Source organism: Lagopus muta, chromosome 2 (assembly GCF_023343835.1).
Source record: "Lagopus muta isolate bLagMut1 chromosome 2, bLagMut1 primary, whole genome shotgun sequence".
NCBI classification, from domain to species: Eukaryota; Metazoa; Chordata; class Aves; order Galliformes; family Phasianidae; genus Lagopus; species Lagopus muta.
In genome coordinates, this window is record NC_064434.1 from 81320398 (window position 1) to 81344533 (window position 24136).

General features: G+C 36.6%; 1 protein-coding gene across 2 annotated transcripts in view; it reads right to left on the reverse strand.

The window, feature by feature from the left end:
• KIF6 (kinesin family member 6) overlaps positions 1-24136 on the reverse strand; it is a 141757-nt gene that overhangs the window by 16703 nt on the left and 100918 nt on the right. For both annotated transcript variants that reach the window (XM_048935128.1, XM_048935127.1), the window contains 2 exons: positions 13782-13832; positions 752-836 (listed from right to left, as the gene is read on the reverse strand). In XM_048935128.1, coding sequence (XP_048791085.1) covers positions 752-836; positions 13782-13832 — 136 coding nt within the window. The remainder of the gene's footprint in view (positions 1-751; positions 837-13781; positions 13833-24136) is intronic.

Here is a 24136-nt window from a genome sequence, read left to right on the forward strand (position 1 = left end):
GGTGAGGATGGGCAGAGTGGTAGTGAGAAGAGACCTCTCATATTTTATGATAGCTTCACTAGAGATTAGAGTCCTATCCTGGAAAACTAAATTTTTACTAAAATAATAGTGAAATTAAAGTGCAGCAAACATTGATTTTAATACAGGTTTGATAATGTCAAGATACGTATTGATTGCCCTTCCAAATGAAAGCTAATATGTAGTCAGAAATTACTGAAGTTTGAAACAGTCAGAAATTACCTCATAGGCTACATATAATACAAATGTCTACAAAATTACATAGATGTGATACCCTTGCATCTATTTTCTTCTGTCTTCTGGGCCAAAGCTACAATACAGCAAGCAGAAAGATTGACTAACCAGTGCATATTCTACATATTATTTACAACTAGTCAGTCCTACATAGCCTAAAAGTTTTCCGTAGGTTGAGGAAGGCATGACATTCATGAATCAACAAAGAAGGTACATGGTACGTTTGGGTTCAAAGAACTACTTTCTGATGCTAATCCTCAAGGGGGATATTAAGTTTTTATTTATTCTTGACCACTGGCCCTAGCATAGGTTTTCACCATTTGCTTACTGTGGCATCTTACAGACAAACCAACAGCTTACACACAAATTTTAAAACTATCAGCAAACCACAAGGCTGACATTTTTTAAAATGCCAGAGAAACCCTGATGTTAACTGTGTGTAGAATTGTAATACAACATAGTTTATCCTTTGGAGCATGATTTGAGGCAGAAGTTATACCTTTTTTTCTCTTCATCAATTTGAGTTCGAAGTTTCTCTTCTACTGGATCAAGAGCATCTAGCACTTCAGAAGGATTGGAAACAGCTGGAGAAGGAATGACCAGATATAAGAGATGAACATCTTATTTCTGAAGAAGCAACTTATAATCAGCACATGAGCTGTTTTTAAGAGGTTAGTAACGAAATAGAAATTTATAGCAGTTTTTCTTTTCTGGATTTTTTTTTTTTTTTTTTCTGAATTCTATATTCAGGCTTTAACTAATGTTAGAGAGATTTAATTAATATGGTGATTTGAATTAAGTTGTTTCGAATTTCCTGGAATATTTGTTTTAGATATGAATAACAATGATTTTGCCAGCTCATCCCATAAAACACCACCAAATGCTTTCAATGACAGTTTTGGCTACAAATAGAAGAAGATCCAATAGTAGCTGTGCTGGTACCTGTAAACAGTAACAGAAAGAAGATTAAAATATGAACACAGAGTGTAACTTCTATCAGCAATATGTTTGGACAGATTGTATGCATGCGGAAAAGGTTGTGAAAATACATTTGAGAATTTTTTTCAAGGTAGAGAAGAACTGTGAAAGTACTCCAAGAGAGTTTAGCCCAAGTTAACCTACAAAAGCAGCTCAGGATTTTCATGTTCTGTAACAGAGTTAGCATGCAATAAATGAAATGCTTCTTCTGAGAATCAGTAGAACAGCCTTTCCATCATGGGTTGAATGAAGTAAGTTCATTTCAACAGAGAAAAGAAATGTATCGCTACCTATTAGTTCTATTTCTAGAATGTACGAGAACAGTTTAATATTCCCAACAGAATACATTTAACTTTTAGAACTGAAGAAAATGGAAAAGAAACAAAAGATTTGCTGTACAATACATGCAAGTTTACATCCAAATCACTATTTCTGCCAAGAAAATAAATTCTACATCAACCTGTCATTAGGCCTAAGGAGTGCAGCCTTTCTCTGAGGAATGGAATCTGTCTGGAACAAGAGGGCAGCAGTGACCCTTTTCAGGCTGTCAGCACGCCAGCTACATACATTAATCTTTTGTTGTAGCACCCTGTAGCTTAGTACAAATGAAACTGAAAAGCGTTTTATTTCTTTTAGAGCTCTTAGATCAAGCATTTTAATACAGACAGCCAAGATGGACAAAGCCCATGCACACTTCTCATTTCATACATCTAAAGGCTTCATTAGGTTGCAGATTACAAAAGGACAGGGAGATGACATTTGTGGTGGAGAGAGTATCCTCTTTAAAATAACCTACTTGGAGTGTTAAAATGAGTATGCAAATCAAGAGATAGAAACAACATGACAGAGGAGATGCTAGAGCAGTGGTGTTATATAATACAACAAAACTGAACACAGTCGATAAGGAGAAGGCTTCAATAATCGTGCCAGATCCTGCAAGGAAAGCAGCAAGTCTATCAATGATTTCAGGGGATCAGTAGTTTCTAATTTGTCAGATTTCCTCCTCGGGAGGAAGGCATAATGTGACAAAGCGCAGCACTACATAGGATAGGTTGCTTAAGGGTAGACAATTTCTGAAGAGCTCCTAAGGGCTGAACTTTGTTCTTCCCTTCATGAACACAGCATCCAGGCTTGAGAGAAATGTACTCTCATGGAAAAAAAAGGTTTAGGATGTTACTGCATCCCAGGTGAACCATGCTTATGAGAGCATCCTGAATGCACCCCAGTGCAAAGCCAGGGAGGCTGAGCTTAAGCTGTCCTCAGCAGCAGTGAAAGGGACTCTCCTGAGCATGCCTGTCCACAAGGAGTCCCTGAGAATGAAGGGAAATAGAATAGAGAACAGAAACAACTTGAATGTTAATGCTGTTTCTGAAGGGAGAACTTTCCTACATGAAAACATTATCAAGTTCTGCTAGTCATTACAAAGAGATGCAGGATCATAATACTGTAGCTTTCCTTTCCTGATTTATTTGGATATCTAATACTTGGAAAAACATGTTTGTACTAGCTCTCAAGTGGCAGCCTCAGGCAGAATTTGCTCACGTACATAAAAACACAAAGAAAAATGTTTTGCTGCTGATTATACACTGTAGAATGGGTTGTTTTGTTAGAAATTACCTTCAGAAGTAATAATAAAGACTTTTATAAACACACAGAGTATCTCTATGATGCAAAGCCTCAGCACTCTCAATCCTGAAAGCAGCTATGCATATTCCCTCTAGGAATATGCTGGTGATGAAAACAAGAAACACAGCCGTGGGCAAGGTGAGCTGCACAAAGTTTTGTGTACATAAGCAATGGAAAGAGATGCGTACACTGTATGCTGATGCAGACCCCACCAGAAGAAGAAAGCACTGGAGCCTGTGGGCTCCTGCTGCTGACACGTTGTAGTCCTCTCCTCCCACCTGCAATTTCAGCTATAGCTCAAGCTAAGAAGCTAAGGCAGAGGTTATTGGCTCAGTTTGTGCTCTGTATCTGACATTTAACAGTATCACTCTCCAGCAAGCAGGCTCAGATATTTAAAATAACATGAAAGACAACTCTGTGAATAGTCAGTACAACGTACGTTTGATTACAAATTTGAGATATCTAAGAAGAATTTATTTTTACCACCTATTTTACTTCCACACAAGACTTTCTTTTTCACTGTATGTATCTCCCTTCCCCTATAGAAAAAAATGCTTTAAAATGTAAAATCATTTTGCTTGGGTTTTGATCAGGTTAAGGGGTGTAGCAGATATGTGACATACACGTGTAAGAAAACATTGCCTATGTATGTGAGGAGCTTCAGCTGGCATACACCTGCATAGATCTACACAGTAGTTTCGGTAGTGTACTCCCAAGAAGTATTAGTTTCTCTACATTAGTCTAACTGCCCATACAACAAGCAGGAAAATCATATGAATCCTACATTTGGTGTATTTTGCTAACAGAACTGACTCACACAACACAAGAAAGAAATTTAACAGACCTTGAGTAGTGAAATAGCTAGCAATAATTATATTTATCTTTAGATCCACTGCTTTTGCTTCATCTTCTGATATAACCTGTTTGGCAAAATAGGACACAGGGTACAGCTGATATCAGTAGCCTGCTTAGGGATGAAAGTGAGTGGACCTTGTGTGAGAGGACAATTCATTGCACATTTTTTTCATGAAGAAGATTGCAAGAGGCATTTGAAGTTCTATTGCTTTTAGTTTAATAAGAGGGCCAATTTTGGAGCAAAGGAAGTAGTAAATTTTCCAATACTTTCCATGTGACCAAATCACACAGTACCAAAAATATATTATAGCACTTGTTAACAATCTCACTGTTTCAAAGCATTGTGAAAAACATGGATAAAAACCACTATTTCCAGCATAAGATATCAAGTGTAATCACCACAGTTTACTGAAAGCAGGCAACAACTTGAAGTACTCTGACAGATTCTTGTCCGCAGTCACAAAATTTTGCAAGAAAACTCTCTGTGACCCTAAACTTTATACTCTCAGGGGCACTCATATATTTCCCAACTCGAGTATATCCTGGAAGTCAAACTCCTAGGGATTTATTGTACTTGTGCCTCAAATAGCATTGTGCCCTGCCCTCCAGCTGTGCTTTTGCAGAGAAAGATTTTCATTTTTTTCACTGAATAGTCTTGTGTTTATCTCCTTAAATTTATAGTCACTTGAAGTAACAAAATTTAGAACCGACTTCAGTATCCAGTTAGTATTTTTACTGCTTTATTTATCAGCTTTGCAGCTTTTTGGCAAACTCAGGCTTTAGTGCTTTCAAAGTGCATCATACTTTGTTATTTTGGCTTTTTAAAAAAGAGCTACCCTTCAGCTGCTATTCAGGATCATCTTGCAAGGAATTTTCATGTTCTTCTTTCTTATTCCTCCTCTAGGCCATGACAACCTCTTTGCCACCAGTTACTACACTGTGTACCTTATACAAACCAAAGATGAGGACGCACAGCGAAACCCATCAGAACATACCCTCATGTCTGGAATAGTTTATGATGTTGGTTTTAGAGCACTTTACCCTTAATCCTAGTATAAGAAACCTTTAAAAATTTCAGCCAGGTGGCCCTAAGAATTAGGGAGTGTCCAAAGAAAGGCTGCAACAATGGTGAAGCGTGTGAAGGGCAAGGTGTGTGAGGAGCAGAGGTCTCTTGATTTGCTCAACCCAAAGCAGAGGAGCTGAGGAGAGGCCTCACCGCAGCATACATCTCCTCACAGGGAATGGAGGAGCAGTGCTGAGCTCTGCACTCTGTGACAGTGACAGGACCTGAGGAAATCACATGGAGCTGTGTCAGGGAAGGGTCACACTGGGGTTAAGAAAAGGTTCTTCACCAAGCATCAGTGGGCATGGAACAGGCTGCCCAGGGAGTGAGCTGCTACAATTTGAGAAATATTTGGACAGTGCTCTCAGAGAAAGGTTTTGAATTTTGAGTGGTGCTGTATGGAGCCAGGGGTTGGACTCTGTGATCCTCCTGGGTCCCTTCCAACTCAGGATAATCTATAGTTCTATGATTCTAAGTATGCATTGAAGTAAAGTGTCTAATTTTCAGTTTTTTATAAATGTGCATGCATAGAGGGTTGAAGGCATCTGTATTTTAGTCACTGAGTTTAGCAAAAATGCCCATCAGTATGCTTCTTCTCTAGGTACTCTAGATGTATTGCTTACTGTCCTACTTGATTAATATTCGCTCAAAATAACTGACTTTCAATGCACACATGGAAAGTGAAGATATTTTTTTCCAGTCTCTATGAACTGTTTTGGCTAAATACAGATTCACATTCCAATTCCCTTAACTCTCTTCTTTGCAACTAGTCATCCATATATGTGCTCCTTAAAATACACACAACACATGAAACAAGAAGCTGTTGCTTTCTCCTCAGCTGCACTCAAGCCATCAAAGTTTCTTACGAAACCATTGTGGCTAGAAGATCTCTATTGGTTTCCAAATATACAAGTGAACATTAAAAAAAGAAGTTTCAAGTTTAGTGTGTTTCATACATGGCAGCTGATGTAGTGGAAAAGTAATATACTGTGTCATATTCAGGAAACACCTACGAATTCAGATTCTTGCTTACACTTACTAAATGCATTTTGCCTTTAGATTGCATAAGATTATTTATTGCATCACTTATCTTGTTCATAATATTAGACACATACCTACCTGATATTTCCCTACCTCCTAAGAAGTGGTGTGATTTATCATTCATCAGTTTTTAGACTTTATTAACATTCATTTCTACAACATTCAAAAGCTTTCATGGAAAAGAAAAGAAAAAGTCTCTGCTATGTTACGTTTTTCTTGAAAGAAAATATTGGAAAACGCTTCTGAATGTGACTGCTTATCATGAAGCTGAGATATTAGGAATACACCACTGCTAACGTGAACATACTCAACTTAAGTGGTTTGGGGGACTGGAACGTGTTTTCAGGACCTTCTGTCTATGCTGGCCACCTTCATACCCCACTCTAAGTGCCATACTTCTGCTAGTATGTGCCCAACAGCTGCAGGAGCCAAACAGTGAGGCTCTCTGTGTTAGGCTATTAACTCAAGAAGATACAAGAAGAAGTAAAGAGATATTTACATATTTCTCATCATTCACACAGATCTTTACTGTGTCCTGTGAAGAAAAGGATATTAAGCTCAATTAAAATGTCCTGGTAGTTGCCAGCTCTGAGAAGAGATAATCCCAATAACCTGAAATGATCGCAATTCATCCACAAGATTCTCAACTGGAAAAGTATATTCAGCCTTTGCACATTCATGGGAAATTAACAGCAACTACTTGTTCCAAATCATTATTTTCATTTGATCTTATCCTTTGAAAAGTTTTGGGCAAAGAATTTCTTCTGATCATTACAGCAAAATGAATAATGCTGATGCAAATATCTTTGCATCAGATTTGCAGCTTGTTCTGAAACATCAAATTCCACATTAAATCTTCTATTATTCTTTAACTCATAGGAAGTTTTTACATTTTTTAAAGGTAGATTTTACCTTTATCTTGAAAAAAATCAAGGGAAATACAGATGAGAAAAGAGCTTCATTTATTGTCTGTAATTCATTAGATTAAATAACTTTTGTTCGTTATACAGGCAAAGAACTCTCATAGCTCACATTTTATCAATAGAGAACTAGCCTGCTGACCAACATACCCACATGTATGTACATATTTTTGCAAATTTTTGGAATCAGAAGGAAGAAGTTTGTGCCTAAAACTGAAAGTTACTCTTAGATGTTCTATCATCTTTTTAGACGCAAATGAGAGAAGCTGCTGAATTGTACTGGAGCCAAAGCAGATTGCCTAAGTGCAGTAGACTGTGTGCATAAAATTTTCTTTTCCTTTATCTTATTGCTTCAAATTATATGTTAGAATTACCAGATCACTCTTTCTGGGAGGTACTTTGGGAGGCTACCTACTCAAAGTAAGGTGAAAACTAAATCAAATTGGTACTCTATCATGTCTTGAAATACTCTGAGCATGGAAATCTTGCAAATCTCTCTGAAGACTTCTCTTAATTCATAACTATAATCACATCGTATTCTTTCTAATACTTTGCTTTTAGTACCAAAATAGCGAGCTAAGAGCTTTATCTACAGACTCTGTTTTCATACTATTCACCTGGGGATGTCTCTCAATACAGGGCCTGCTCTGAAAGTAATTCCTCCTATTTCACTGTGTTGGCCTGCAACATCAGAGGTGGATGTTGGTGGTATGCAGCTGAGGCTGAAACTTCCTGCCAATATTCCATTACATTTTATTGCCATGGAACAGATGGCAGTAGAGGGGCAGTCTGACACAGTTCCTTCTGACATGGAAGTTTGAAACAAAGGGGTGGAATTGAACTCCTCCACGAGAAAAATGTGCACCCATTGACATTCATCAATGCTTGCTGAACATTTATGGAGTCCAAACAGTGGATGTGAGCACAATGAGGTGGTAGGTAGTGCATTTCAGCAGCAGTGCAGTGAGACGCCTCCACTGGCACAGATGTGTATGAGCACAGCATGTAGGCTCTTGTTCATCTCTGGTGTGAGAATGTGTAACTAAAGGTGGTGAGAAATAGTATTTGGTAGCTGAGAATTTGCTCTATCAAATTGTTTTATTGTGTTTTGTATATGCATGAAAATAAGTTTTCATGAAAATAAGTAGGAGGAATAACTTTCAGAACAACGTAGGTAATAATGCTATTCACACTGAACTTGTTAGGGTTGTTGAAGAAACATTTGTTGCAAGAAAGTTTACAAAGACTGCAAGCTGTCCTAACAACCGGGAGTTGCTAAAGCCTGTGTCAATGCAACTGAGAACCAAATTTTTGTGCTACAAGTTCAGATTCCTAATAGAAATATAACTTGATCCAAATATGTGTTTTACGCTTTTTAGAGATCTGATAAGCTGAAGATGAGTGGATCATAAGGAAATCTTAATAGGAACACATAAATAATCTCAGGCAGTGCAGAATAACATTCTTGAAAGATTTCCTTTGGAGATGTAATGCTCTCTTTCTTGAGGAATATGGTGAAAGAGGAAACTCACAGCTGCCTCTAGAGTTCAGCACTGAATCTAGTAAAACCTGCTAGAAAGGGTGCCAGAAGTACACAGAAACAAACAAAGCTACAGAGTACCTTTTAAAAACCTGAAGAGAAATCCAGAGCAAGAGAGGTCAGGTTAAGCTTGAGGCCAGGTTTAAGAAGCGTCTTCTTACTATAATAATCTCCTAGAGTTTTAAAATTCATTCATGCAATATACAGGGAAAAACCCAAAATGCACCTGACAACAGTCCTCAGGTACCGCAGGAAGGGAAGTTTTGCCCCTTGTCTCACTGCTGCTTCAAAATCCTGTTTCTTTTTCCTGACTGCAGTAATCTTTACAGAAGAATTTGGTACATACAGAAATACAAAAGCTCTGCAAGAGTTCAAAGTTTTAGCCTTGGAGAGCACTAATTCTAAGCCTAAAAAAGCATGTGAAACTAAGAGAGTAGGTCTGTTACAGTGTGTAACTTCACAGTTATCTGAGGCCAAAGTCTATGCTGTTCTATGCTGTTTTCCTGTGGAACAAATCTGGAATAACTGCAAAGATTTAAGTACACTGCAATGAGAAGAAGCTACAAAGGTCTTCTAATCTTCTTAAAATACTCCATGTAATGACTTAATGTTCAAAATTCTTTGCTCATCAGTATTATAAATATTTGCTTGAAAAATGATTTGGTGAACCTTCCTAAAAGCATTTAATATGTTAAAACAATTACAAAAAGCAACTTCAAGAATGTATTTGTCACTGTCAGGGTAAGTATTTTTAAAAAGGCAAAAATAATTTGCCTTTTTAAAATTTCTGCAATAATTTCTGATTTTTCAGCCTGTTTCGCTACAAATATATGTTCATACAAGCAATAGTTAAAATTCATCATTTTTAAGAAACATCATTTTACCATTTTTCTGTCAGAGTTCATAAGATAAACCTTAATGCAAAGCATTACTGATTACTTTCTTTTGGTATAGAAAGAGAAGCACAAAACCCATCACTAAAAAGAATGGCCTTGGTACCACTAGAGGTCATAGTAGGAATAAAATCCATGCCCTGCATGCATGGGAGCAGCGAACTTTTACCGAAGCACTGCTGTTGCTTGAGATTTCAAGCAGAAATTAATGAAAAACACAACACATTGACATATTTTGCATATAAAAAATCGTGAATTTGTATGAGAAATGTATCCTTAATTCTGAGGCCATTGCAAACTGACTGTGTTGCTTTTTTCCCTCCTAAAAATAGCATATTTTATGGACAGAAAATGCATGAATCCATTCGCACGGCTTTAGGAAGCATCCCTGGATACCTACTGGTAGTGGGGACATGTTTCTTTTCTCTCTCTTATCACAAAGCAAAACCCTTAACATTCTGCAGCTCAGACAAACTGATTATATCTCCAAATGTCTTTTTTTAGCCTATATATGTTACCATTTTTGAGTGCCAGGAATGATGGCTTTAAAGCAGGCCATCTATTATTCTCCATGGCTTGTGTCAGACTTGTGTGGGAAAACACAGACCGCCACTTTGCTCAGCTCCTGTCATTTTGTGATTAAAACCACTAACGTCTCCTCATTTCATTACATCAGTACAGATCAAGATTCTGCTTCACATGAAGAAAGTTTAATGGCTTTTCAGTTACAAGATGTAAAGCAGTGAAAGAAATTGAACTCATATTATTTAAATAAGGGTTTACTGAAATAAGAGATTAAGTCTGACACAAGCCAGCAGTTTGGAAGTTCTCTGTGCTTTCCATTCACAGAAATTACAGAAGATGAATTCCTGACAGTTACTAATTATTAGCCTCGTTAATGTTTTCCATGGTCTTCAGGCTGCTGTGCTTTTATTGCAGAGAGACATTTTGTACAACTCCTAAGTATCCCTTATATACTTAAGAGACAAACCATGGTCACACCAACTTTCTAGTGGCATGGACTAGAGCTCATTTGGGAGAAGTAGGAGCAGCAGTTCCTAGTACCTAGACCCAATAGAGGCCTCCATTTGAGGTGCAGCTGACTTATTCTGATAATCACAGAATCACAGAATGTCAGGGGTTGGAAAGGACTTTGAAAGATCACCTACTCCAACCTATAATAATAATAATGCTGTTCTTTCAGTTCCAACAGAAGAAAGGCAAGGAAGCAAAATGAAGCACAATGCAGAGATGCACATAACACACAGGAACAACAGCATAAACTAATGCTAATATCCTAAGAACAGGTATGTAGCTTTGAAATTGTAGGAAAAGATTATATAGAAAAGGCTATTGAGGGACCATAGATCAAGAGAAAGCTCCCTACATTTGCTTGAAACAAATGTGAGTTGCAAATCTGAGTGTAAAAACAACAGATCCCAAAATTCGTGCTCTCAGGCATTTGCAACTCTATAACAAATCAAATACATTTGATTTGGCATACATTTCTCTGAATTGAAACATACCTGTTATTTTTGACACACCCAGTCACCTTATTTTTCATGAGGAATAGCAGATTTGTTTATTTGTTTGTTTGTTTCAAAGGCAGTTTTGTCTGAAAAGAACTTGGGAATATATTTTTGAAAATCTGAAGAAATACAAAATCTTACTTCCAGAAGTGAAGTTATAAACTTGATAAGACTTTTTGCTAACTAAAATGTTGATAAAACTGGGCCTTTATGCGGAAATTCTTACAGAAGATGCAGATTCCTTTTGCAGATCCATGTTTGCCATCTTTACTCATGTCAGATTTAATTTTTTCCAGACAGCTGTACATGAAACGATGACATTGCACAGAAAAAAAAGGCATGCGGTGCTAGAGATGCTGCATCAGTTCACTTTCATTTAGCAAGTGTTCCAGATTCCTGAACTTTCTGTGTATAAAGTTTGCAGGATCAGTGTGAAGCTGACAGAACAGCTGTGTGACTTGAAGATTTGCTGAACATTTCTGTTGATATGGGCATATCAATCGGGTGCATGTTATGAAAGTTCCTAACTTGTGCTGACCCAATAGAGGCCTCTACTTGATGTGCAGTTGAAAAGACAAAAACTGTGTTTGGCTCTACCAGGGTGACTGCATTCCCAGTACAATATGCCATAGATTTTCCTGAGTCACCAGATGACTCCAGTTTAGGATTCATTTTTTCCCCACTGTCGGTGAATAACATTACATTAGCCTGTCTATTTGAAATCACATTTAATTGAAGCAAAACAAGAAGAGTGTTTTACTGAAATGCTAGTTCAAAGCATCTTAAGCTAATGACTTTCTAAAAAATATGCATTTACCTTGTAAAACATTGCAAACCCAGGAGATGTTTTTCTTTCTGACATTTTCTTCCATCTTTTCTACCCAGAAGCATGCTGGTGACCCAGTGTTTTTGCTCAGTCAGTACTTGTGTTCTGTACAAATTATTTCAAATACTGCCCAAAAATACAGTTAATCATGCAAAAAGAAGTGAAAAGATAGGGTGAAGAATCATACAAGCCCTAAAAGAGGGAAAATTCAAAAATAAATGATACTGTGGAGAGAAAAAGTTGAAGGAAAGTAGAAATTGAGAGGAATGGAAAAATGAAATAAAAAGAAGGCATGAAGATTTAGGAAAAGTGAAAGAGGAGATGAATGAGAAGGTAGAAAAGGAAATAAAGAGCAGAAGAAAGACTGGGAAAGGAGTGAGAAAAAAAGATCATAATTTTCAACTCAGTCATACCATGTCCTGTTCTTTCAGACTGATTGTTACTCTGAAAGATCTTACTGAATAAAATATCTGCATGATAAGTCATTCTAATCATTAACGAAGATTAAAGTGATGCTGAGAGTGAATCCTTATAATCTTACCTAAATTATTCAATGCTTATACATCCTTGCCTCCAACTCCCTATCCATTTTCATCCTTTGTTAACAGCATATGGTGCTTTATAAGAGAGAGCTAAGAAGAATGGGCTAACTAGTGGAGTTGTCCTTCAGTAAATGAGAAATTCACATCTCAAACACAGCCATAGAGGAAACAGATCTATACTCTTCAAAATCCAAGTAGAATAGCTTCCTACAGAGTTTTAACCATAATATGATCTAAGTTAAGAAAAAAAAGGCAGCTGGAAGATGTTTACTTGGCTCCTAATTGAAACAATGGTGCGTTTTATTTCATTTTGGAATTTCAACAGAGTCTCAATTATCCTTTTTACCAGGCTGCTTTTATTTAAGAATATCTTGATCACTTTCTAGTCATCAAGAAAGTCTCTGGGAGACTTGACACTTGTTACTCCTTGGAGGAACATTCGTCCAAAAAGCGGACAGTATTTCCCCATCTCATATCATAAATACTGTCAAAGTTTCCAGAATATTTAACATCATGACTAATTAAGGAGAAACAAAAGTATGGAAAACACTTAGTGCAGTCCAGACTTTGTGATGGTAAGTAGAGAGCAATGCTCAAAACAAATGCAAAAAGCACATAGGTTCCTGCACCGTTGTGGAATATGCTAGGAGATAATATAAGAGAATATTTCCAATGTGAATAGCTAGTAAGGTCATCACTCTGTCATTTCCTAAGGACATTAAAAAAATTATGCTTACTATTCTATGAAAACCAGCTTTGAATGAAAACAGCATTTGCAACACAAATGTCTATATATTAAGAAATTACTATACAATACATATAAGACCTTGAGGATAGGATGCCATCCAGAGAGGCATAGAAAAGCTTCAACAGTGAACCCAGGATCTAGGTGAGGTGGGCTGAACTTGTTATTGCCCCCAGCAGAATTTGGTCACATTTTTCTACAGTTTATTGTCCCAAAAGTGGAATTCTCATATAGTCACTACTAGGCTATTTTCAGTACAAAACCCATGGAGTCCACCTAAAGCATCTTAAGCCAAATTTGGATAACTTTACACGTATGTGAACAACTTGCATAGACATTTTTAGCTTCACAGCTGTGTCAACAGAAGCTGAAAGGAATAGCTTTTCAACTTCTATAACTGGATGTGAAAGAAATGACCAGTATATGCTTTCAGTACCGACTGGAATGAAGAAAGTTTAAAAGGATGTTAGGTTGACAGTGGCAACATGCCTAAATAGAAGCTCAGCTTCAGCACAAATCAATATCTACCAGTGGGAAACAAAGAGTCATTAGAAAGCACAAAAAAATTTAAATGCAAATATCCTGTCTGTGGCAGGGGGTTGGAAATTGATGACACTTGGTGTTCCTTCTACCCCAAGCCATTCTATCATTCTATGATCTCAGACCTCTCTGTTTCTGTGTTGGTCAACCTAAAGAGATTGTTTTCACAAGTAAGGCAAAACAAAAACAAAAACCAGAAAGTAATAACAAATCCAATATGAAACAAATAAACTTTTGCATAACTTTCCTCACCATACATAAAATCAGATGCTTTTTGAACCAAATCTCTGGCAAAACTCAAAAAGTCTGCATCCTTTATGTCACGGAATATAGAAATATCATGACATGAACTGTTGAAAAAGTACAATCTGCTCAACAATCAGATTAAGCCTTGGGAGATAACTTGTTGCTTCTGAGTGCTTTTGTCTTACCTAGAGCAGCTCTTTGAATATGTCGCCGTGTTACCTCTCCTTTCAGATGGTCTGCAAAGGAAACAAAATACAGATAGTTAGTTTTAAAATGTAAAAATATAATGAAGTCATCACTTATTTCCCATCATCAGAAATTTCACATGCAGTTGGCCAGTTTAAGGATCTTGTGATCCCCAGGACAACTAATTTGCTGAGCTCTCTTTGCTGTTGCAAGTAAGCAGGTATTCAAGATTAGGGCAAAAATTTGACTCCACATATCCTAAAATTTAACTTTGTACAATAAGAAAGACCGAAAATGAAGCTATTTACTGTCAAGTACATTCACAGGATAATGAGCTCCTGCTGCTAGATACAAAAGAAGTCCAAGTGAGGCTAGAAAACATACAGAATTCCAAGTATTTTTTCAAACAGACTTGTAGACGCTAAGAGTGGAAATGAGATATTAGATCATCCAGTCCACCTCGTTGCCAGTGAAAAATTGGTTCTCAACAGTCTTTTTTTTCTTCATGTTTGTCCAACTCAGTTTTAAATATCCCATGTGCTAGAGCTTCTGCAAGTTCCACTGCTCAACAGAACTCACTGTGCAGATGTCACAAGCGTTCAATTGAAACTTGACTGAATTTCATTATTTCATTATTTCCAGTTAGGATCCCATGCCCCCTACATTTCATTTTTACCCTCCTATAATTAATTTCCTCCTTGATCCATGACAGTGGTCCAGTTCACCAGTTATTTCAAACCATAATTAGATTACCACACGGGAAGCCGTTATTCACTGATATTAATGGAACTGATAGAGGAAAAACATAACCCTAAATGTGCAATTTCAGCAGTATTTGTGTTCTGTGTGAGGATGGATTATATCTCTCAAATTTTTGAGACTTGTTCATTGTCTCTACTAATCTGTACATCTGGATACTAGGGATAGAAAAAGAAAAAGAAAATGAAAGAAAAAAAAGAAAAAAAGGCCTTGCAGGATTCATGTTTTTTCTTTAGATTGATTACTATTTATATCATATTAGTATGTATTCTGAAGTAAAAATATTTTCAGAACAAATTAAGTTATTAAAAGCTGTCAAATGTTTAAATGGAAAATGAAAAAAGAACATTTAAATTCACAGGTCACAAGGATCAAACTGCTGTATAAATACTAAAGAATTATGGCTAATTAACGTCAGAGAAATAAGAGAATATTTCTTGGATGTTTAGAAGCACTGCGGAATAGGTACTGTATTCAAAATATAACAATGTAGCAATTAAGTCATGTTGTTTTGGATGTCTTATGAAAAAATACAACACACAAAATACAAAAACAAAACCATTAAAATCCTACTTACTCTTTGGCTATAAAAATGATATTGTAGATTTCCATTTTGCTGCACATTATGTTATACTGTTTTCAATTATTTCTACTGAAACCAGAGAATTATTCCCCATTTAAAGCTATCACAAACAAACAAAATATTAGAAATAAACTTTAAAACCCATAAATCTGGATTACATTTTTACAGATCAAGCCAATTTGAAAGATCCAAACTTAGGGAATTTGTGCTTTGAAAGATTTATAGAGCAACTAGGTTGAAGTCAATACTCAGTGAAAGGACATTAACCATGCCAATTTTTCCCCCCAGATTGCTTTTTTTGTTCCTGGAAATTAATATCCACAGCAATGTTACTGTATATTGAACCATGAGACAATTATGAACCAATCTGTAGCAATCTTGTGATTTATCTCAATGGATTGATCTTAGCTTAGGTTGCTCAAAAAATCATGTATTCACCTGTCACACATGTATCTTTATGTATCAGCTTAATACATCCCTTTCTCATGCATTGTGAGCTGCAAAATACATTGTCACTGACATTTAGAAAAAAAATAGGAGTTACAAAATAGGAGTTATTAGAAAAGGAGTTATAAGTAAGTAAAATATGCTATTTATTAAAAGTGAGCTGAGAATGACTTATATGTGAAGTTCTCTATCATGTCAATACGTGACTTTAATGCCGTCAATACAAATACATGAAAATAGAATATAAGAGTTGTTTTTAAAATGAAGCAGCCAAGAAGCTTCACTTTTCATCACCTCTAATTTGCCAGTACAGCTGGGACAGACAGCACAGAGGATGCAGGACCCCTAATTTTATTGCCAGCAGCACGTAATGCCCCAAACGCTCTCCCTCCTTTTCTTCTAGCCTTCACTTTTGCTCCATCCATGACAGGGACCATAACACTAAAATACATCTTGTCCTTAAATCTGATGACCTCATGAACAAACAAGACCACCTACAGTCAGAGAGGACCCAAAGAGAAGTTCTTTGGCTAGGAAAATAAAAATCTAATCTTACCATTCTTATAGCAAGATAGTTTATTTTTTGTTCAATAGGAATAGAAAGGTGACATTTATCTGATTCAGATAATCCCAACTTCTTACTCAGGGCAGCATAGACTGAACTCATTTCACAGAAAAGTTCCTGAGGAGAAACAATTATTCTATTTTGGGAAAAGTAGCCTAAACTGAAATCCCATTCAGAAGATGAGAAGGTATCACGAGGCACCTGACTATAATTCCATACCGCTACTTAGGCAGGTACAATTTAATCTTTCAGTTGATTTTAATCTAATTTGAAATTTTACTGTTTATTTAGATTTCCTTTTTTTTTGGGGGGGGGGGGGGGGGGAAGCCCTCTAGTTTTCACATAGAAACTCTTACTTATGTTAACAAAAAGTTAACATTTTCTGTCTGTGTTTTTGATTAATGTCGCTCTGTTTTCACTACAAATACCTGTGGGGAAGAGTGAATGTTCCTGACCTGCTCTGCTTTTCTTTCTATGAGAACATCATCATCCCAATACAACGTTTGAAGTTCGTAAGTGACACAATTAGTGGATGATTCAAATCCTTCTGCCTGCACAGATCTTCCCATGTAAACAAATGGAAGATTTCAGTCTTTAGTACTGCCAGTTCTACAACCTTCATATATACAAATATTTACCCAAATAAATATGAAGAATAACACTGTTATTCAAAAACAAAACAAAACAAAACATTATTGTGATTCCAACAGAGTAAATTTGTGGACAACTAGTGCTTAAATATCTTCTGCAAAAATTGGATTTATACTTGGCAAATATCTCTCAATATATGGCTAATTATGTTTTCTGAAGTTTCACCAAACAAGAAGCTAAAAGGATGTCTGAAGTTAATATTAAATATTTATATATTTTTTTCCAGTGGAGTCATTCTTCATTTGAAGATAACAATCCCAATAAAATGTTCAATGCTGCAACTTCGCATGTTTTGGCAAAAATGTAGTTTTTGTGAATTTAAGAACTTACTCAGCATGCAGCCAGCTGTCATTTAGGCTGTGATAAATCTGTTGGTTTTGGACCGTGTTTCTGGACACATGTACCATCCCGAGGTATGGAAAAGAGATGAACTGGCAACATAGAACTTCAGCTTTGCGACAAGAGACAAAAGCAAAGAGGTAAAATGGAGACAAAGTGGAATAGAGAAGTCTAATTAGGAATGAAATAAAGCAGAGAGAAGTATCCAATTATACTAATCAGTAACAGAATCAATAGCTTGAATAGAGTAGCTCTCCTGTAACTTTTTGTCTCTGTGTTACCCTAGACTATTTCCAGGATCTAAAACTATCTTCCAGTTAATTTCAGACAGCGAATGCTTTGACAATACTCTACATATTTCAAGCCAGTACAAAAATGAATATGTTGCAATTAAAAAAAATATAGATTTAAAAGCGTACATTTTTCTGGCTTCACTTGAGTCCACATTACAGGTTTTAAAACTTCTCATATGTTTAATCAGATGTTCCATATATTATATGTTCCATATAATACTATCCTAAGGCTTCAAAGGCTGCCAACTTAAAGAATACCGGACAAGCAAAGAGTACACATATAATTCACACTTCCTCTTTAAGAATATTTGCAGTTAATATTGTGGATTGACCCTTATCTTTACGCAGGGTATTTTTTGACTTTGTATTTGACAGGCTTGAGCCTTTGTCAACAATCTCTCATCTACTGTTATTTCTTAATATTTTGCTATTTTTTTTAACCGCATTTTCCAATCTACGTTTAGCTGAAATCGTTCCATCTTCTAGATCCCGAAATCTTCACAGCTTAGAGTGCATCTCTTTCTTTTTTCATCTTTGAATCTGTTTTGTTTTAACTTAAAATAACTAACAGAATCTCCTCTTAATTCTTCAGGAAACCTCCCATTCCTGGAACTCACCTTCCAGGGCATACTGAGTCTTTAATTATGCTATATGGTCTAAACATTAGATCTCTGTTTAGAGTCTCCAAAAATCACAACTGTTTAATACAACTGAGGTTATGTTTTCAAGGCATAGTGCAGAACAGAGCTACAGCTGACTTGCTAGCTGAAATGCTTACACAACTTTCACCCATGACAAAACCATGCTGACTGGGGAATGTTTTGAGATTTTCCGCATGTTGCTCTAGTGTAGTTAGACTGATAAAGAGAGCATTTCTCCTTCTCTGTCTAGTGGCTATCCTGGCGCGATGGTATGCTCCCTCCTATCCAACTTCCTCCTTTGGCCTGGCTGTTAATCTTAAGGTCTTGCTCAGGACTGATAAGATGATTCTGCTAAATACTGGAACTATGAGTCAATCATCTCATCCAATAAATAGCAAACAGCCTGAGAGCCCCGTGAGCTCTAATCCTAATAAACAGCGTATGACTTCCCCAATTCCTTCCACATACTGTGAAGTTTGAGTGACTATAGTCTCAGGGTGGATTATGTGAAATATTTACCAGAGATGACCTATTGAAATGTCTACCTCTTTAAAGGTGGACATACTCCAGAGTGGAGTATGGTGGATAATCTCTTTCAGGATGGTTCCCTAAGTAACATTACCTGAGATCTCTGCTGTTAGCAATCACCAGGGGCTAACAGGTATACTGAAAATAAGAAAAAAAACCAACATAATAGAGTGCAGAGTAGGGTGGAAGTCCCATGGCCAAACCTCATGATCATCCTGCAGGGTTGGGGACTTGATGATACTACTGGAACCAATAAACACTTTAGTTTTCCTGAGCCATATGTTGAACGTGGCCAGATTTATAGTGCCAAACTGGGGACCATTCAGAATATAAGCTCAGCCCCAGCCCCTCTGATGTCTGAGGACAAGCTGGAATGCAATGGGGTTTAATTTTCTGCCAAACTTATCTGCTCTTTTCACATGACACCTGGATATCTTGCACAGACCCAGAAATCTCTGAGTGGTTTGGACATCATCAGGATAAAATAAGCCAAATGATATAAACAAGTGCTGCACTGTCTTGGCTTGTGGAAGTAAGCAGCCCCACTGTTTGTAATGCAGTGCCCCTACACATGTAGTTGGACCCAGCTGTTAGCCAGCTATGAAAACTTACTACACCTCTGAATTGACTGCATTTGATTTACAGAGTTGTGTGCATCCATGTGATGAAGAGGAGTCTTGCTGAATAAGCACACATAGAAGTTCATATTTAGCATCAGTAAGGTAGGTTTTAGAGGCACAGTACTCATAAATTCCGTAATATAACTTCCTTAAGTTTTGCAAGGAATGACTTTCAACTGAGCTTGAGGCTGGAGTTTCAACAGTTTACAAAGGATTTTATTATTATATTTATATAATTATTATTATATAAAAGGATTAAAGTATCTTATTTCTAATCAGACACTGAAGTAGGAGACATTGAACTAAAACGGAAATACATGAAAAGAGTATTTCTTGAACATGGAAACCTCAAATCGAGATAGTTATGGGAAATCTTATCAGATGTGTTAGATACTTCTAACAATTGGGTGCTGAAATTTTATGACAACAAAACCTATGATAATAAGTATATGCTGTAACAGTAACAGAACAAAAAAAAAAATTCTGTTGTACCTCAGCAACCCACCACACTAAGAACGGGCAAACTGCTCAGCCTTTCTTTGACCCAAAGAATCATTTAGGGAAAATTGACTCTTCTTTATAACCTCTGTCCTGATGTGTTGAAAAAAATGGGTCAAAAGGTTCTATAAGAACAACCTTGGGAGAAAAAACGATCTGTAATCTGACTCAACACTGTTTCTGATGTAAGTGATGTATTTTGGGATACAGGGCTGGCCAAATCCCCATGTAAAATGACAAGTCCTAGCTTTCAGAAAGTTCTCTGAGGCATCATAAAAGGAGAACCACGATTGCAACACTCAGAGTCTCCGGATTATAGCCAAGATATTTTTCAAGGTACAAAACACAGACCTCATCAACAATAAAAGTGTATTAACGATAATACATGAGTAATATATTGTAAGTATTACCTGCTGTAGTGGATTTCTGCCTTTTGTTGACTGAAGAAACATCTCCAACAGTCTAAGATTTAACTGGCTCCCATTTCTCCTTCCCTATCTCCCTTCCAGTCCTCTCCACATTTGCTGTCAAAGGTTTCTGCCCGCACAGAAGAGCAGGTAGAAGCAAGCAGCTGCCTGTGCTGTGGGAATTCCAGCACAGTCTGGCATCTCAGCACAAGAATGCATTTAATGACAATTTTCAACATTTTCAAGTTAATTGCAACGTATGAAATGCCAGCAAGGTAGCTGATGATATCTCGTAGAACTCATCAGTCAGAGAAACTTGGAAAAACAACAGGTTGAGAGTTGAATGCTCAACTCTGACTTTCAGGTCAAATCTGCGGTCAAATCAAGCCATAGTTCACACTCAGCATATGAGCAAATACTTTTGGAAATGTACACTTTTCCTAATACACTCTAATTCTTTCAAATTTACGTATCATGGACTCAAATGCATACATTTGACCATGATGTAGAATATGGGAAATTCTTTTCTTTGCAATACTCAGCAGAGAAAGTAACAGTTTACGTCAACACTTCAAATTCCTTCAAACATGATTAAATCTGTAAACAGAAATCTTATGAAACAGCCTTCTCTGTCACACACTGTAGGATAACTCTGCACTTGGTTGTTTCTTAAGCCACTCAGTGGTCCTCTAATTTCTGTTCTCATTTCTATGTATTCAGTTCTATCTCGTGTATCAACTCCCTGCTCTCTCCATTTCTTTTGTTAGTTTTGGCTAGATTATATCACATTTATTTTTCTTAACTAAGATGAGTGCTTACCACTTTCTCATTGATGATCACCTCTGTAACTGCTCATTATTTGGTCTGCATTTCCATAACACTCTTTATCAGACAGGCTTTTTTTTTCAGCAGTTTTTTTTTTTTTTTTTTTTTTTATTAACCTTTTTTAACTTTTTTTTGGTACAACACAAAGAAATAGTTTGGTAATGTTAAACAGCAAAACTGTTCAGAAACTGTGTTCATTTTTTTTTTTCTGATCATAACATTTTTGACCTTTCTCTTCCTTTTACTGCAGACTGCCCTTGGCTCTTTAGGTCTGAATTGCTGAGCCCAAGTCCCATTCATCTAAATTTCGGGACTGATATAATGTACCTCAGTGCCCATTTACCCAAAGGCAGAGAATTCTTCTTTATAGGAAGCAATATGGGAAGTGGCTAGTGCACATAAATTCGTAACAGTTTGCATACACAATACTGGAATATCTGGGCTAACCAACAACAAACACTAAATGCTCTGGAATGCAGTTCAACATTTTGAAACTGGAGTTCAGAACTTGGATGCTTTCTGAATTTAGAAACAAATACTCAGATCTTTATACTATCATCCCAAAGTGGGCTGTCACTACCCATCTTTTATTTTTATTTTTTAAAGTCAAACTCAGTGCTGCCAAACATTTTAAACTAAGCGTGGATGTTTATCAAGAAATACTCTCCAGGACACTTCAGTAGAAGGACAAATAATTTCTGGATTCTCAGTGGGTAGAAGATAGGTTGCTGAATGATCAGCTCAGCCAATGAAAGTAGAACTCCCGCATGCACTAGCAAAGGCAGTTTGCATTGCAGGAATTGAAGTGGACTAACACTGTTCTAATTTTCTGGATAGCTCTCCTGAATCTAGTTGCCTAAATTTCCTTTAAGCTATACCTTGGATGCCTAAGACTGTTTTTAAATGTTGCTCAAAGTTTATAAATATTCTGTGAACTTCTCTTCCTTCCATGTACTGGAAAGGAGTCAGAAATGATGCATATATGGAAACTGTTGCTCTGTTGCATATTTATTTATTCATTAATTCATTAAGCTGGCCCAAGGAAGCACCACTGAAAAGCAGTGATATATGGACAAGAAAGTATAATCTTAGATATGCTGCCATGTTTTGAAGAAATCAGATTTTTAAAGTGATGGGGACAAGTTCTGAGTGAGAATGGGTGTATGACTTCTGTTTTTCTTGCTTGTAACTTGTAATAATTATACCAGGCTTATTAGCAGCAACCTTTGTTTGTTTTAGATGCATATTAACATCCCAGTCAAACCTTAAATAGCTTTCTGTAAAGATGTACTATATTTATATCATGTTTTAGATGAGCCCAGGCCTTCTTTTGAATTGCTCAGCAATTGAAATTGCAACCTGACTGCATATAACTTGCACAATGAGATCAGCAGCTCTGAAAATAAGTCTTTCCTCAACCTTTAACAAAAGTGCATGAGAACATCATAAAATACAACCCTGCACTATTGATTACACTTCTGCAACATTCACAGTCAGCTGTGATTACATCACTCTACAGTTCTACACTATTAAAAAGTATGTTGATTGGGGAAAAAATAGCTATTCTATTTCAGTACATATATGTATGTGCAAATATACTGTAAGGCTGCATCAATGCTGACCCGGTGTGAAAATGAATTACAAGATCCTATGAAACAACATTTTTGCTTTTAGTGCTTGTGAAGAGGCATAATTCTTCAAAAGTGCATCCCTGAATAAACTAATGGGCTCACTATTTCCAGACTTTGAGATCTTGACTCTTCACTCCTAGAGTCTCAGAACACCCAGTACTAAATAAAGACGTGATCAAAGACAACTCTGTGCAAAAATATTATAGAAATATTCTTAAAACAATAATATAGTTATGAATATTAAGACTTCTCTTAAAGAGCAAATTCAACTGACTTCATCAGAACATATCAGCCTAACAAAGCAGAAAAACACAGCATCATTCCAGCAATATTAAGATTTTTCAGTCTGTAGACAGACTACAAGAAAAAAATCTGTTTCTGAGAGGTACTTTTCCAGTTTATAGTCACGCCAGTTCATAACTTGATTAAATCCGATGAGCCTGGTCCATTTGGTTTTAGTTATTCTAGAGAAAACTCTAAGTAAAAAGTGTTTACATAGGTTCTTCCTGAGCATAACTTTTTCCCCTGAAAATACTTCTGTTTCTAAAGAACAGAACATCATTTGTAATAATTAGAAAATGAAAATGTTTCCTACATATGTAGATTCCAGCACAGATCCAAAGAAAACATTAATGTCTTAGGCCTGGAGTCACTTACACTAATAAGGTTCCTCTGTTTAAAGAATAGCACATCAGGGGAGCATAATAGAGCTGTTCAAATGAATTCATTCATTTTGGTATTTTCTAAATGAGTCATTTGACAAATCATGTTTTCTTGTTCTAAGCACACATTCAGCCTATGCACTGTCACCCAGGAGCATTGCCTATTGTCTGAAAGTAAAAACAAACATATGTAAGCTATGCTGAAACAATGGACAATATTTAGAATTGGCGTAAACATATGCATTGCCCCCTGAAACCAAAAGACATGTATCTTCCAAAATAGGTTTATTTTTCAAATTTCCTGAGTGCTGCTGCAGAGACATTTTTACATTACTGAAGATGCTATCCTCTAACCTTTTCTTTCTGGGAAAAGCAGGAAAGCAGTAAGGCTGCCAGAAAGCTTCTAGGACTTCTTGATTCTCTTTTTAGTCTCAGATTCAACATAGCAAGGAAGACAAATTCTGTCCTAACGAACGACAAACAAATACACAGCAATGGGAATTTTCAACCCCGGCCATGCTATGATTCTGAGACACTGCTCCTTCTATCGCTTCTGACATTTACACAACCCACTGGAGCAGTAGCAGCACAGACAGTTCTGCTCCAGTTGCCATCTACCTATGAGTAGTACTGAAGTGAGACAAGATTTTGACCTATGATGTTTACATTGCCTACAGTAATTATAACAAAGATGGATTGTCTTTCCAGTTTACAGAAAGGTACAGTAATACTTCACAGGCTACTATCATAGAATTTGTATTCTTGTCTGATTTTCCTCCTTGCTCACGCATTTTACTACAAGTTTTCTAGTGACTGTTATTCAGCTAAAGGTTCATTATTCATTATCCATTTCTTACTCATATGTATTAAGAATTCCACCAAACAAACAACCTTACTAGTCTAAC